General features: G+C 40.4%; 1 protein-coding gene across 5 annotated transcripts in view; it reads right to left on the bottom strand.

The window, feature by feature from the left end:
• Window positions 1–13,652, bottom strand: part of palm2akap2 (PALM2 and AKAP2 fusion) — a 96,061-nt gene that overhangs the window by 54,418 nt on the left and 27,991 nt on the right. For all 5 annotated transcript variants that reach the window (XM_085279198.1, XM_085279196.1, XM_085279197.1 and 2 more), the window contains exon 4: window positions 8,231–8,352. In XM_085279198.1, the coding sequence (XP_085135324.1) occupies window positions 8,231–8,352 (122 nt within the window). The remainder of the gene's footprint in view (window positions 1–8,230; window positions 8,353–13,652) is intronic.

The raw sequence follows: 13,652 nt of genomic DNA, 5'->3' as shown, positions 1-13,652 counted from the left end.
AAACATACAGAGTACTGTGGCGTTTAGATCACTCACACATAAACTGTACAGTGGTACACAGGAAATTAAAGATTCCCAAATCTTTTGCTTTTACCTACAGTAAGTATTATCTAACCACAGTAGATGTCTCTACAAGCTATTGCCACTCACTTATTCCAGCTCCCCCAGAGCTCATTTCCTTTCTAGTGGGAAAAGGATTTTACTTCAGCTTCCTCTGAGCTGCAAGAGGTCTTGTCAAAATGGAAGAGAAGCAAGACTTTTGCCAGGACATTGGACACAGTTTTCTCATCCTGCTACATTTTAACAATGTCAGGTAGTGTACGGTATAGTGCAAAAGTCTCATTTCTTTATATTTTATTTCCAAGTAATCAGGCTTTCTAAAGGTCTTTCAAAGTTCTTGCTTTATTCACTTTTAAATTATATCCTTAGGCACTTTGTTTGTAAAAAACAAACAAACAAAACAAAAAAAACAACCATAATTTATTCACTTTCTTTCTGTTGAATCTATGGGAAATAGCAAAGATAACAGTTCGACAGATAGAAAATAGTATTTTCTGTATTAACAACGTGATTCCCAAAAGAGCCAATAGCGGAAAGCATCTATATATATATATATATATATATACACATGTTATTTAGGGTGATGTGCAATGTGTGCTTAAAAAAATCTGAGGAAACTGGAAAAGAGGAGGACAGATGAAGAAATGACAGGGCTAAAAATCTACATTAGATGAGTTGCATCTGAAAGTAATTTCCTTAAGAAATAGGAAAGAAATATATCAAAATCTTGATACAGGACCCAAAAGATGCATCCAGACCTTCAGCTAAATCATCTACTGTTCACTGATGCCTCATTAGAAATGGTCTCAATGGAAGGGTGGCTGTCAAGTCGCCATTTTTAAGGCAAGAAAGCAAGGGAGGATGAAGTTTGCCAAATTACAAAAGGACTGGACTGAATGTCAGTGGCAACAAATCTTATGAAGAGGTGACACCAAATGTGAAATCTTTGGTTCAAACCAATGTCAGGACATTTGTGTAAACACCCTTTACACAACTAGTCTATTCTTTGCAAATGCAATGCGGGCAAAAAAGTAAAGACAGAGTGACACTGGTATTAGTGATGTGGGTGTCTGGCACCCTCTAGTGGGGAAACCTTTAACATGCCAACAATAAAACTCCGTAAACTTTAGTTTTGGGTGAGAGGGTTGTTACACTGGTTGGTAGTTTTTCAGTGAGGAAAAACTGCAGCTGTTGTACCTAATCCCAGACTCTATATGAGGTCTGTTACTTGTTAATTATTAGTAAAACACCATAATATTTAACATATTAGTATTAAGAATATCCATCAAATAAATTTAGACTTGTGAAAATCAGAAAAACAAAATAAGAAAAGTAAAATGAAGTGCTTATAGCTGGAAAGCTAGTTGTTTTAGGGTGGGAAAGACAGAGAACCAGGCTCATGACTTTAACTCTCCTGCTACACTTCTACAAAAGAAGTCAGCAGCATTATTATCTCTGTGGCACTCCTTGAATGAGACCAGTGATGTCACTGTCCCCGCCTTGTCAGCCAACCACAGTCCAGTTGCCATGGATACGCCTGGGTGGGCAGCAGCAACTGCTTTCCACATCACACAAGAGGAGGAAGAGCCGACATCTGTTTCAGTGTGTGTGTGTGTGTGTGTGAGAGCATGCATTCATGTGCACGCAGGCTGTCAGAGATACAGGAACACACAAAGCAATGACACACTGAGAGGACGAGAGAGGAAGAAGCTCCAACCACATCGTGTATTTATAAGTGAAGCTGTACTTCAATTTATAGCTTTTCAATATTTGGAACAGCGAGGAGGTTGAAGGTATAAATACATATACAGTAGGGTAGGCTGCACATAGGCAGGGTTAACACAGCATGGTTTTCAGGGGTAGGAGAAACCAGAGAACTTGCAAACTCCACACAGAAAGCTCCTAACTTGGTTTCTTGGTTCAAATGGAGGCCCTTCTTGATGTGATGGTGTTAACCACTGAGCCACTGTGCTGCCTATAATAACTGGTTTATAGTGTGCTCTAAGGTTTTAATGAGATATAATTGTTTGTCAGTGTTCTTTTAATTCTGTGTGCATCCTGAGTGTGCAGGCTGGTAAACTGACTCAGCACCAATTAGTATCACTAGCCTTGAAATTCAAATGCAAACAAACAAAAACATTTAGCACAACACATAAGTTAGCCACATAAATAGGTTAGTAGGATGGAAGACTCTCGTCTTCTTCTCCCTACTCCAAAAGAAACGCCTGCTTCCCATTTCAAATTTGCTAACTCACAAAACCATTACTCCCACACATTATGTAGTCAAAGAGTGAAATCACTCTTTAAGATTGTACACACAGGCCCAGAAATCTATATTCAGACCCTGACTTTGTCTTGTTTCCCTCCTGAGTGTTGTTCTGTCGAGTCAAATCACTTGGCGAAGATGCAAGCTGCACACGATCCATTTCCAGCTCTGTAATCTCTTATTTTTACTCTTTGGTTATGATCATTTTATAGCCTGCATTCACACACCCACACAGGGCAGCTGTAACTCATGCAGCTCTTTGATCCTTTCTGCTTGAATGATTAACTGTCCTGTGCTAAAGCTCGCACACAAAGTTAAAGATGCATTATGCTGCATAAGTCTTAATCTGCTCAGTTGTTTACAGTCACAGATTGTGCTACAGAGAGCAAGAAAAGACAAGACGTATGGACACAAATGCAAAGCATATACGCCAAATTAATGAGGGGAAATAATCAAAATCTTTAATTTGGGCAGGGGTCATACATGCAGGAAGCATGAACACATGATGAGATCTACTGTACTGTGAACAATGGAGACACTAGAAGCTGGTGGAAAACAGATGATCTGGCAACTGACAGACTGAAACATCAGGGAGTATAAACTGGGGAGGCGGACTGGATAAATGATTATAGATGAATTTAACTAATGAGAGTGCAAAGGAAGGAAAACTGATGGCTGACAGGAAGTGAAACAGACAGGAGTGCAAGTTGATGTGTAAAGTGCAGGCTTTTTACAGTGGATTTATACTTATGTGTTGTAAATGCAGACCTGGCAATGGCAATGGTTACTTAAACGGGCTACACCGCAAACTCAGATTCACAGCAGAAGCATAATTTAGGCATAAATTACAATGTACCTATGATGTAGATTTAACACAAAATACATTGTCTCTCCCAGCTTGCTGCAAATTGAAAAGGGTTTGTCTATGACCTTAAAAACACTATATTTTAGATGTATATGTATTAAATAACAGTAAAAAGGTTGATGATTTTAAGGAATTTATGCGATTGTCATGGTCCTGAGTCTGTGGACTCGGTGTATTGTGTTTCTTTATATTATTCTTTGTTCTCGGTTATTCTGTTTTGTCTTTTGTTTAGGTTTGCTATGTGTTAGTGTTTTTGTTTCATGCCTGCCTGTGTTCCCTCTGTCTGTCCATGGTGTTATTGTGTCTGCTCATGAGTCTGCCTGTCAAGTTCAGTGTCCTGTCTGGTTCTCTGTGTCTGTTAGTTTCCTGTTTTATTCTGAAAGTTCATGTCTCATGTCAGTGTGTTCAGTTTTACCTCTCCCCTGTCTCGTTAGCCTAATTGCTCCCAGCTGTGTCTCCCTCCTGTGGCCCATTCCCTGATTACTCCCCGTGTATTTAAGCCCTGTGTTTTCCTGAGCTCTCTGTCGTGTTGTCTGTTTAACGCCATGTCTGTCTGCATCGTTCTGTGTAACCCGGTGTTCATTCTGCGTCTTGCCGCCATCTTTCATTGTGCATTTCGTTCCTCCTCCCGTGCGTGTTTGGTTTAAGTTGAGTTCTTTAGTTTTCCCCAGTTTAGGTTGGTTTACTCCCCGCTCTGCTCCTCCTGTTTTTGTCACCTTATCACCTCTGCAAATAAACATTCACTCGCACCCCAGTCAGTGCCTGCATCTTGGATCATTTTCTCAATTCACCACACGACTGCTGTGCAGCCGTGACAGCGATGTTTTTAGTGAGTTAAATGTGGGCCTTTAATGAATTGTTTTATAGATGCTGATAGTCCAGCTACAAAAAAAAAAATCACTACACCTGAGAAGTAGAAGTATTGTTGCTATCAAACTAAACAAATTTATCCCTTACCAAATTACTTTTGACTACTTTCTGTCAAGTTAACTGTTTTAGCTCAAATTTAACTTATAAAGTATTTATGTTGAAACCTGCAATGTAACATCCGTGGAAGAGAAAATCAACGTAGCACACAATAAACACAATTCAGTCTTTCCTTTTTGGTGTCCCACCCACAAAATGTAAGGAATTTACTAACTATTCTATTCTAGCTGATTCTAGCTTGGTGTTCTTGTCTCAAATATGTCACACCGAGGGACTAATTTTGGCCTTTAATTTAGTTTTGGTGAGGAAAGACTTTGTTTTCACAGCAGTCACATTTGGCTCAAGCTAAAATGGTTTCTGTCCCATCTGGTTTTACAGCTGAGGCAAATGTGTGATTGTGAAATGCAGATATGGTGAACTCTGCAAGCTGAAACTGCCGTGGAATGATCTGAACTGAAGCACAGATAGAAACTGCTCTCATACTGTCACTGCGAGGCAAAAGACAAATACTCTTGGAGCGTTATGTAACACAACACAGGGCATTTCACTGGGCTTGTTGCAATAAGTATATTTTGCTATAGTCAGACTGCCAGCTGGACCTCATGTGTCCCCATTTGGCTCTTTTGCACTTGCAGATTTTCTGGTCTGGTAATCTATTGATAGTTAGTCAAGGTGATGGAAAGATGGAACATTATTGATCTGCTGAGCAATGGAGGTCACTGCAGATTTACTGGGAAAATTAGGGAAAATGGTCCTAGCGAGTGCACAAATAGAAATGTGAGATTGTGCACACGTACGCGCGCTACATGTTTAAATAAAGACTGCGCTGGCCTACCTTTGAATTCAAAACCTGTATTCTTTTAGTGAAGCTATTTTCTGATTTCTAAAAAAGATTAAACCATATTTCTCCAGGTCTTGAATATGTAGGAGGACATGCTGTACATAAAAAACAAAACCACACATTTCCCCAACAGTGACAGCGACATCCGCACAACGCTGTCTGTGCAACATGAAACGAGCAATGATCCAAAAGCAGCACAGTGTGGGTACAGCTCGGGTCACAGTGCTGTATTCCTCTCTGTGTTTACTTAGGCTGTCCATGTAATGATAGGGATATCTGTAAAACTACCACTGCTGCCTCCACTCTCTCATTCTGTCTCCTTGTGTCTGTGTGTCCTCCAGGCTCTGCAAAGTTAACGTCTTCTCCTTCCTCCTGTCTGTGCTGTCCAAGTACTGTATGTTGATGAAATGGCCTACACAAAGATACCACTGCACCCCCCCTTTTACTTTACGTGATCACCAGTTGAAGGTCAAAACTAGTCAGTGCTGATACTTTCCTAATGTTTACCAAATTCTTATTCAGTGGTTTGTCTGTTCCTTTGGACTATCCAATAACACTTATTGTGTTGCATTTAATGCTCAGCAAGCAGCACAGCTGTTCCTCTTCTTTCGTTCTCCGGTGCATGAAATGAGACAAGCATCTCTAAAAGAGCAACTGCTGTGTCTTTGTCTCGTTCGGTCTTTAAAGTGTCCACTGAAGTTTGTGTTAAAAGCAGGAAGTCCTCCAATATCTCCCACCTTCACACCACGACATCACACTTTTTTCCTACTGTTGATGTTTAATTTTATACGCCGTCTCCTTTACTGCTAAAGTGTTTATTGAATCACTGAGTCATCTGCTTTTCTGATTGGATAATGTGATAATTGATTAGCTCCTGCGTGTGTGTGTCTGTGTGTGTGTATAAAAGAGAATGCTAATATGGTATCAATCTACCTACAATCTAGGACGGGCAGACTGAAACGTTATAATTTAATAAATATTTCAGCAGTAAGCACGACTGTGTGGGAGTTCCATTTGATTATACTTATGAAGTAATTTCCTCTGATGCATCATCTGCCTCTCATTCAGGTGGCCATACACTTATTTTTTCATGTTTATTTGTGTACAATGTTTTCATTACTGGGTTTCAGGTTTAGGATTTGTGTGACTATAAAGACACTCCTCAAACACCCACACACAAGCACTGTGGCTTTATTTTACCCACTGGAAAAGCTTGTTTTCTGAAAGCCTTGAGACTTTAATGCCAAACAGCTGAGCTCCTCTTAAAGCACTTTTCAGCAGCCATCTGAGACCCTGATTCACATCTATCTATCTATCTATCTATCTATCTATCTATCTATCTATCTATCTATCTATCTATCTATCTATCTGTCTGTCTCTGTCTGTCTGTCTCCGTCTACCTTGTGAAACAAAGGATTAGTATGCAAGACAACAAGGCATTGACCAACTTCTACATTTACTCCAAAACTTTCTGGGAATCAAGAAAAGTATGGCCTTCAGGACTTTCTGGCCCACTGTTGCTGTTATTGGAGCTAACTGCGGTTGTTCTAACTCAGTGTGTATTTATAGGATTTGAGAATGCAGAATTCAAAAAATCTCCAATGCCACACAGTTGTCTAGAGAGTTTGACTGTCACTTGTGATTGCTGTGCAACACTTTGTTTTCCTGTTGTAGAGATAAATAAAGCTGGAGTTGATTTAGCTCAAAAGGCTGGACTGTAGGAGAGTGAAACCAGACTGCAGACAATAATCCTTACAGTTTAATTGCTTTTGTAACTAATTAAAACCACAACTGCAATATTAAAAAAAAATAAAAATCAGACAGCAACTCTATTCAGCTGCAGCTGAATGAAGTGATTCACGTGAGGCAGCTTCACCATCACAACTGTACTCTGGCCTACAAAGCTGTCTCTGTGACCATTCACGGCTGTTCTGTTTATAGAAGAGCAAATGTTATCCTGGAGTTCGTGACAACGCTTCATGTTGATGTTATTTCGGCAGCAGTGATAACCTACGGTAGCTAACAGAGTCTCTTTCATACAGAGATTTGATAAATGAGGTGGTGGAGTGAGCCTCACTCATTGATGCCAAATTCACCCAGAGCGTGCTCTGATCTCACCCATATACACGAGCTACGAGACAACGACTCTCCACTGCATTTTAACTGATTTGTTTTTACAGGCCATTATCCTGCTATGCTGCTAAGCTTTACTCTTTATGAATCCATGCTAGTTTTTGTTGGCAGAATAGTTTGTGAAGATTTTTTCCTCTTCTTTTTCTTTTTTCCCAAATACAACATTAACAGTTTCCACTGCTTCATGCTTCTTCCTGTTTCTCTTCCCTAATAAAAGAGGAGAACCCCCTATTTTCTTCTCACTACGAATTCTGTACCATTGAGCATGCATACATTATTATAACTAGGCTAATCTTTTCAGGTCCTGCCAAATATGGGGATATCAACATTATATTAAGGCCATCTCATGTGGACATATTTTTTACATTTTTAATTTGTATCCAGAATGAAAAGACCTCACTCGTTTATTTTGTGCAGTTTCATTTTATTGCACACCAGCGTCTACATCATTTGTATTAAGCAGTACTAGAAATCAGACAAAGCCTCTGCTTTCTACTGCTTTCTGTCTGTCTCAGGAAAGAAAAGCTGCAGCCCAACCCCAATCTCACACCCAGAATCACAATAGCAAGAACTGGCTGGCACTTTATTCATGATCTCATGCCCCCAACTTCACTGGGGAATAAGTGACTATCTCACAGCAACACTTGATGGGAATCAGGAAGCTCCTCCCGGAGGCACAGAGACAGGAAGCACAAAAAGAGTCACATCACTCTATTTTGATTCTTTAAATGTATCTCACTCTCTTCCTCCTATGTCCCCTTTTTTGCATGTCCAGTGTGTTCTTTGTGAATTAGATGTAAAAAAAAAAAAAGCCCTTATTTGATGACTACATATAAGACTAGAACTATAAGGGATAATAAAACTGATATTCTTGGAAATATGTCAAATTGGCTGCAGAGTGCCACCAAGAAAAACAGAAGCTCAGTATTAAAAAAACGGATGTGACAACTTTTGTTAATATTAATCTAATCGGCTGCTTACATCTGTTTAATATCAGCTCTGCCTTTTGTTTAATCCCACTTCAAATGTATTATGTCCTGCACTGTACTCTAACCACAACAGAAGATAATCAGCAGCACTGCCAGAATGTCCATGAAGAGCAAACTAAACCCAAGCCTCGTTACTGCATGTGTTGTACCTGTGTATCATGTCTTCCAGCCTCTTCCCTTGCTCTTCATCTTGTTCCAGCTGTTTCCGCCGTGCCTCCTCTTCTTCCACTCCCATGCCCTGGAGCAGCCACCGCTCACGCATAGCTTTGGACTGAGGACACAAAGAAATGCTGGTTTCAGTCGGCTCAGTCACTCTAGAGTACAAATAGAATGGGAACCTTCTTGTGACTAGAAACGAATCCATGGTTGACTGGTAATTGTATTGAATTTTGTTTTGCTGTCTGCAACTAATTGCAAGTGGCTGTCCACAAGGCTGAGCATATGATACTCTCAACCTCTGGATGACCACTGGTGGAAGGAGACCCAGCAATGACCCACCAGGGTGCAATCACTCTCAGACTTAAGGTTTGCAGATAATCCCCATCTAATTTACAAGAACAGACAGGCTGCCAATACGTAACAATCAATCTGAGTTGATAAGTTCACACAAGTTTAACCACTGCTTTTGGAATAGATTATCCTATTTTCCTGTTTGATCAGAAGATCACGATGCCATGACTCCACAGCTGGTTGGCTTAGCATATAAACTGAGGTTGGTGGGAAATAGAGATGCAAAGGTTTAAAAACTAGAAGCACAGATGCATTTTTTTCACTAGACTCTAGAACTGACAAGAAAGAAATGTAATAAATAAAATGTAATAAAGCATGCCAGAGTGCTTTATTTGACCAGGCAATGATCAATTAATAATTGACAAAAAGGTTGTGATTATTTGTCTGTCAAATCAATCCAGTGAGTAACTGTTAGCTCTAATAAATGGCAGCCACATTGGAAGCCTGTTAACTGATAAGGCCTTTATGGTACACTCCTGCTTTACTATTTGGATACAGTTGGTCTAATGGTGCATAGAGTCTTCTCAAATGACCAAATGAGAATGTTTAGAGCAGAAAAGGTTGTCGACCTGTTCAGATTGTGGAGATCAGCAGACTACATCAAACACTACATCAGCATCTTTGTGATAGTGTGTTTTTGTTAAACATGCTGTTAACTGCCACCGGAGCACCGTTACGGGGGCTAGATTCCTCTAATCACTGCCGAGCACAGCTAGAACAAATAACCAAACATGTAGGAGTTTTTATGTAACACAGGAACTCTGAACTCAGCTGCTACTCGTAGGAAACTACTCTTTGTTAAAGGCGAATCCCACAAGCCCGAGAGAGCTACAGCAACCATTCTCCGTGATGTAAACAACGTTATTTTGTTAGGAACGTTATAAAAAGCGCTTTGTCGGCTAAATATCATCATGTACAGTCAAGGTTGTTTTCTTCAACTAAGGGTGTTTTTTTCTGTGAACTATAACAAATTTATTTTTTCCAAAAAGGGAAAGAAATTTAAGTACATTCACTGTGAGCATGGTGCTTTTCTATTAAGTTTTACTAAACAAGCAGTTTAGTGAAAAATTTTCCTTTGATCATTTTACTGCTGTGTGAAGAGACAGATGGTATTTTGGTGCACAAACATTTCTCAAATTAGACTAAACAGGGATAAAATATGAAGCAGATTTTCTACTGTCTCTCTCTTTCTGTTTAAATGATTTGTAAGATACTAATAAGCTAAAGAAACAATTCTTGTTTCGCTATGCCTTATAATAACAAAACCAACAACGTTGTTCTGTGTTTTATGGTATTTTATTGCGTCTCGATTTCTGTCTCCAGATTTGTCCCAGAGACATATCTGGGCACACAAAAATTCCATATGCTGCATGTGGTCCCTGTAGCCCCCTGTTTACATTTCATGGATAAACAATATAGATTAAGCCCCACATTAAACCCCAGGTTTGTTTGTCTGGTTCTTGCAGTATTAAACACAGAAAATCAACCAGGGTGCCAATCTTCTCATCACACAGGCTCTGGATTTCTTTAATGTTTTATAGATAATGCCAGAGCTCTGTTTACGCCATTAATGTCTCCGTTTCTGTCTGGAGCTTTGCTTTGTTACCACAACAGAGCGGAGCTGGAACACCGATTCACCTTTTAGCTGTTTACTGTCAAACTGTTGCTTGGCTGGAGGTCATAGAGCTGAAAATTACCCGTGTGACTCCCCCCACCGCGCGCGCGCGCGCGCGCGCACACACACACACACACACACACACACACACACACACACACACACACACACACACACACACCTAATTAAATATTTAGAAACTCACATGGTGGCAAGTCAGTGCATGTAAGCATGTATAATCATGGTCACAATGACCTGCAGCATTTCAAACTGAGCATCAGAATGGGGAAAAGGTGATTTAAGTGACTTTGAAAGTGACATGTTTGTTGGAGCCATACAGGCTGGCCTGAGTATTTCAGAAAGTGCTGATCTGTTGGAATTTTCCCACACAAAGATCTCTGGGTTTATAGAACATGGTCCAATAAAGAAAAAAAGCCTCGTCGATGGCAAATGTCAAATGATAACGGCCAAATTGTATATGCAGGCAACGGGTTGATGCAGAGCATCTCTGAAAGCACAGCATGCAGAATTTTGAAGGGGATGGACAGCAGAAGGCTGCACCGTGTGCACCGTCTTTCAGCTCAGAACAGGCTACAATTTCATGGGCTCACTAAAATTGAACAACAGACGATTGGAAAAATGTTGCCTGGTCTCATGATCTTGGCTGCATCATGCAGGTGGTGAGGTCATGAAATAATGGATCCATCCTGCCTTGTATCAACAATTCAGGCTGCTGTGTGGAGGTGTTTTTATTAGCACACTTTTGGCTCTAAGCACCTTGAATCAGCCTTTGTTGTTATTTTGCGTCATATAAAACAATTCAATTGAACTAAATGTAACTTTAGTACCAACTGAGCATCTTTTAAACACCATAGCATACCTGAGTGTTGCTGCTGACTTCATCCATCCCTTTATGACAACAGTGTATAGCATGCTGCAAAGCTCAAATCATCTAAAACAGGTTTCTTGAACATGACAATGAGTTCACTGTACTCAAATAGCCTCCACAGTCACCAGATCTCAATCTCAGTGTTTCCAGCACCTTGTTAAATGTGTGCAATAAAGAGTTCTGAAGGGGGAAAAGTGGTTCATGAGGTGCTAGCAAGTTGCACTGTGTCTGGTGAGTGTATGACAGAAATATTTTGAAAGGCAGTTGCACAACCTGGTTATCAGTTAAACCGAACAATTTAAAAACTATGTTCTGCAAAATTTTCCCATCCATGTTTGATTTTCTTGCACTGCAGTTTTCCATCACAAACATTAGTGAACTTCTAAAGAAAACAGCTAGTTTCAAGTTCATTAAGCAAATTCCACATTCCACATCGAGATCACAGCGGTATTCTCTATATGATTTAGAAGCCATCACTTATTCAGAGATGCATTGTTGGCTATATTTGTGCCTGACCTCTTACCAACACTGTGGAGTTTTATCAGTACCATAATATATATATAACAGCTTTCCGTAGCATTTCAGCTATCAAAAAGCATTGGTGAATAACTTGTTTCCCCTGAGAACCAGACGGCTCTTTGCTTCTCTCTCATGCTGTTTAACAGACTTTCCATTTCCTGTTGAGCTGTGACACACAACCACTCTGAACTCGGCTATTAAAGGGAGGGTTTCAGGCTGTTATGAATGTCTGTGCTTGTCATCAGAAAGTGAAATAACCAATTTATCAAAATATGTAACGCCCAGATGGAGACACTGCTTCAAAAAGAGAATTCATGGCCAAGGTTAAACTTTGCTCTGAAGTCATGCCGATGTTTACAAAGTTCCAGACTCACATCATCGCCTCCATTGAGAAGCTTGAATCATGCAGCCCAGAGGTCCTTATCAAATCTCTGGGCTCTAGTTCCCGTTTCCTCTCCCAAGCCACTGGGTCTCCAGAGAGCGCTCAACAAAGCCTGCTTCATGCTGCCTGGCAGCGTGGCACTTAGAGGTAATGGCCATTAAATGGAACTGTGTGACCAGATGCTGATTACATCTGGAGTTCAGGCCTACTGGTGTTGTATGAAAGAAAAGTACACAGATCATTAAAGATCAGTGGGGGCTGGATTCTGCAGATAGAGCAAACATATTCAGATTAAGATCCATTCTGACCTCTCTTGGTTTTTCATGTATCTTTAGGGAGCATGAGAAGGATAGTAGAGTTGTGATGACTTTTGAATGAATCCAAACTTATCACAACCCTTTAAGGCTGGCTCCAAATGTGAGTTCATCCATAAGACTTGTAAGGTAAAATGCACAATCAAGCCATTCACTTGAAGTTATGCTTATTGTTTTAGTGTCTTTTGGAGCATTTACAATGACACGAATTAACCGATTTATGCACCACATCTGTTCTTGTTAAACAAATAATATAGCATTATACATAACATGGCAATGGCCATCCATCCATGCATTATCAATTGCTTATTAGGGGCAGCAGAGGAGGCCAAGGTGTTTCCAAGCCAGACGAGACACTTCACCTAGGTGGCACTGAAGGGACAGATGCCTGAATCACCTCAGATGAAGGAGCTTCTCCCCTAATCTCTAAGGTAGAGCCCAGGTGTCCTTTGGAGGAAGCTCATTTCTGCTGCCTGTAACCAAAATTTCTATAGTCAATACCCACAGGTCATGAAGATTGGGAATGGTGGAAAAATAGATTGACCAAGGAATTTACAACTTCACTTTCCTGCTCAGCTCTCTCTTCACCTTAACAAACTTGTCTACATCACTGCAGATGCCACATCAATCACCCTGTCAGTGTCCCACTACACTGACCACTCACCTGTGAACACGTTTAAGACACTTAAATGCCGCCACTTTGGATGGAAACTTGAGTGGCCACTTTACCTTTTCTTGGCTGAGAACTTCAGACTTGGTACCAACTTTAATCCAAGTAGCTCGACTCTTGGCTGCAAACTACCGTACTCCAATATAAGCTGGAGGTCATTGCTCGATAACGCCAACAAAATCACATCATCAGCAAAAAGCAGAGTCGAGCTCCCGAGACCATCTGAGAACACCCTTCAACACTTAGCTCTGCCTAGAAATTCTGTCCATACAAATTATAAGCAGAATTAGGGACAAAAGACCCTTTGGTGGAGTCCAACTCCATCCGTGATTAAGTTTGACTGTTAGAAATGTAAACCAAGCTTTCATCGCAGCTGAACAGGGATTTCTTTCCTTAATTTTCAGAATTCACAAAACAAGGATGGATGCCAGAATCTGAGGCTTCAAAGCAGAAGTGCAGAAACCAGTAGGTGGCATCAACATGGATGTTTTCAAAGTTTTGTCATTTGCAAGAAGCCTAATTCACACTTAGCTGAAGTGCCACTGAAAAGTTGGTAAGCGTAGCACTGTAGCACATCAGTGCAGCACTGATAAAACAACAGTGGCTATTAGTCTAAATAGCAGTCATCGCAGTAGTCTGCAATGTCAGCACTTTGTGTCATGTGTAATTTGT

The sequence above is a fragment of the Mchenga conophoros genome, linkage group LG7, assembly GCF_057382185.1.
Source record: "Mchenga conophoros isolate Kocher_MC1m ecotype Shallow Benthic linkage group LG7, M_conophoros_male_GT1.1, whole genome shotgun sequence".
Lineage (NCBI taxonomy): Eukaryota > Metazoa > Chordata > Actinopteri > Cichliformes > Cichlidae > Mchenga > Mchenga conophoros.
The sequence above is the reverse complement of the archived record's forward strand: the minus strand, read 5'-3'. Positions and strand labels throughout refer to the sequence as shown.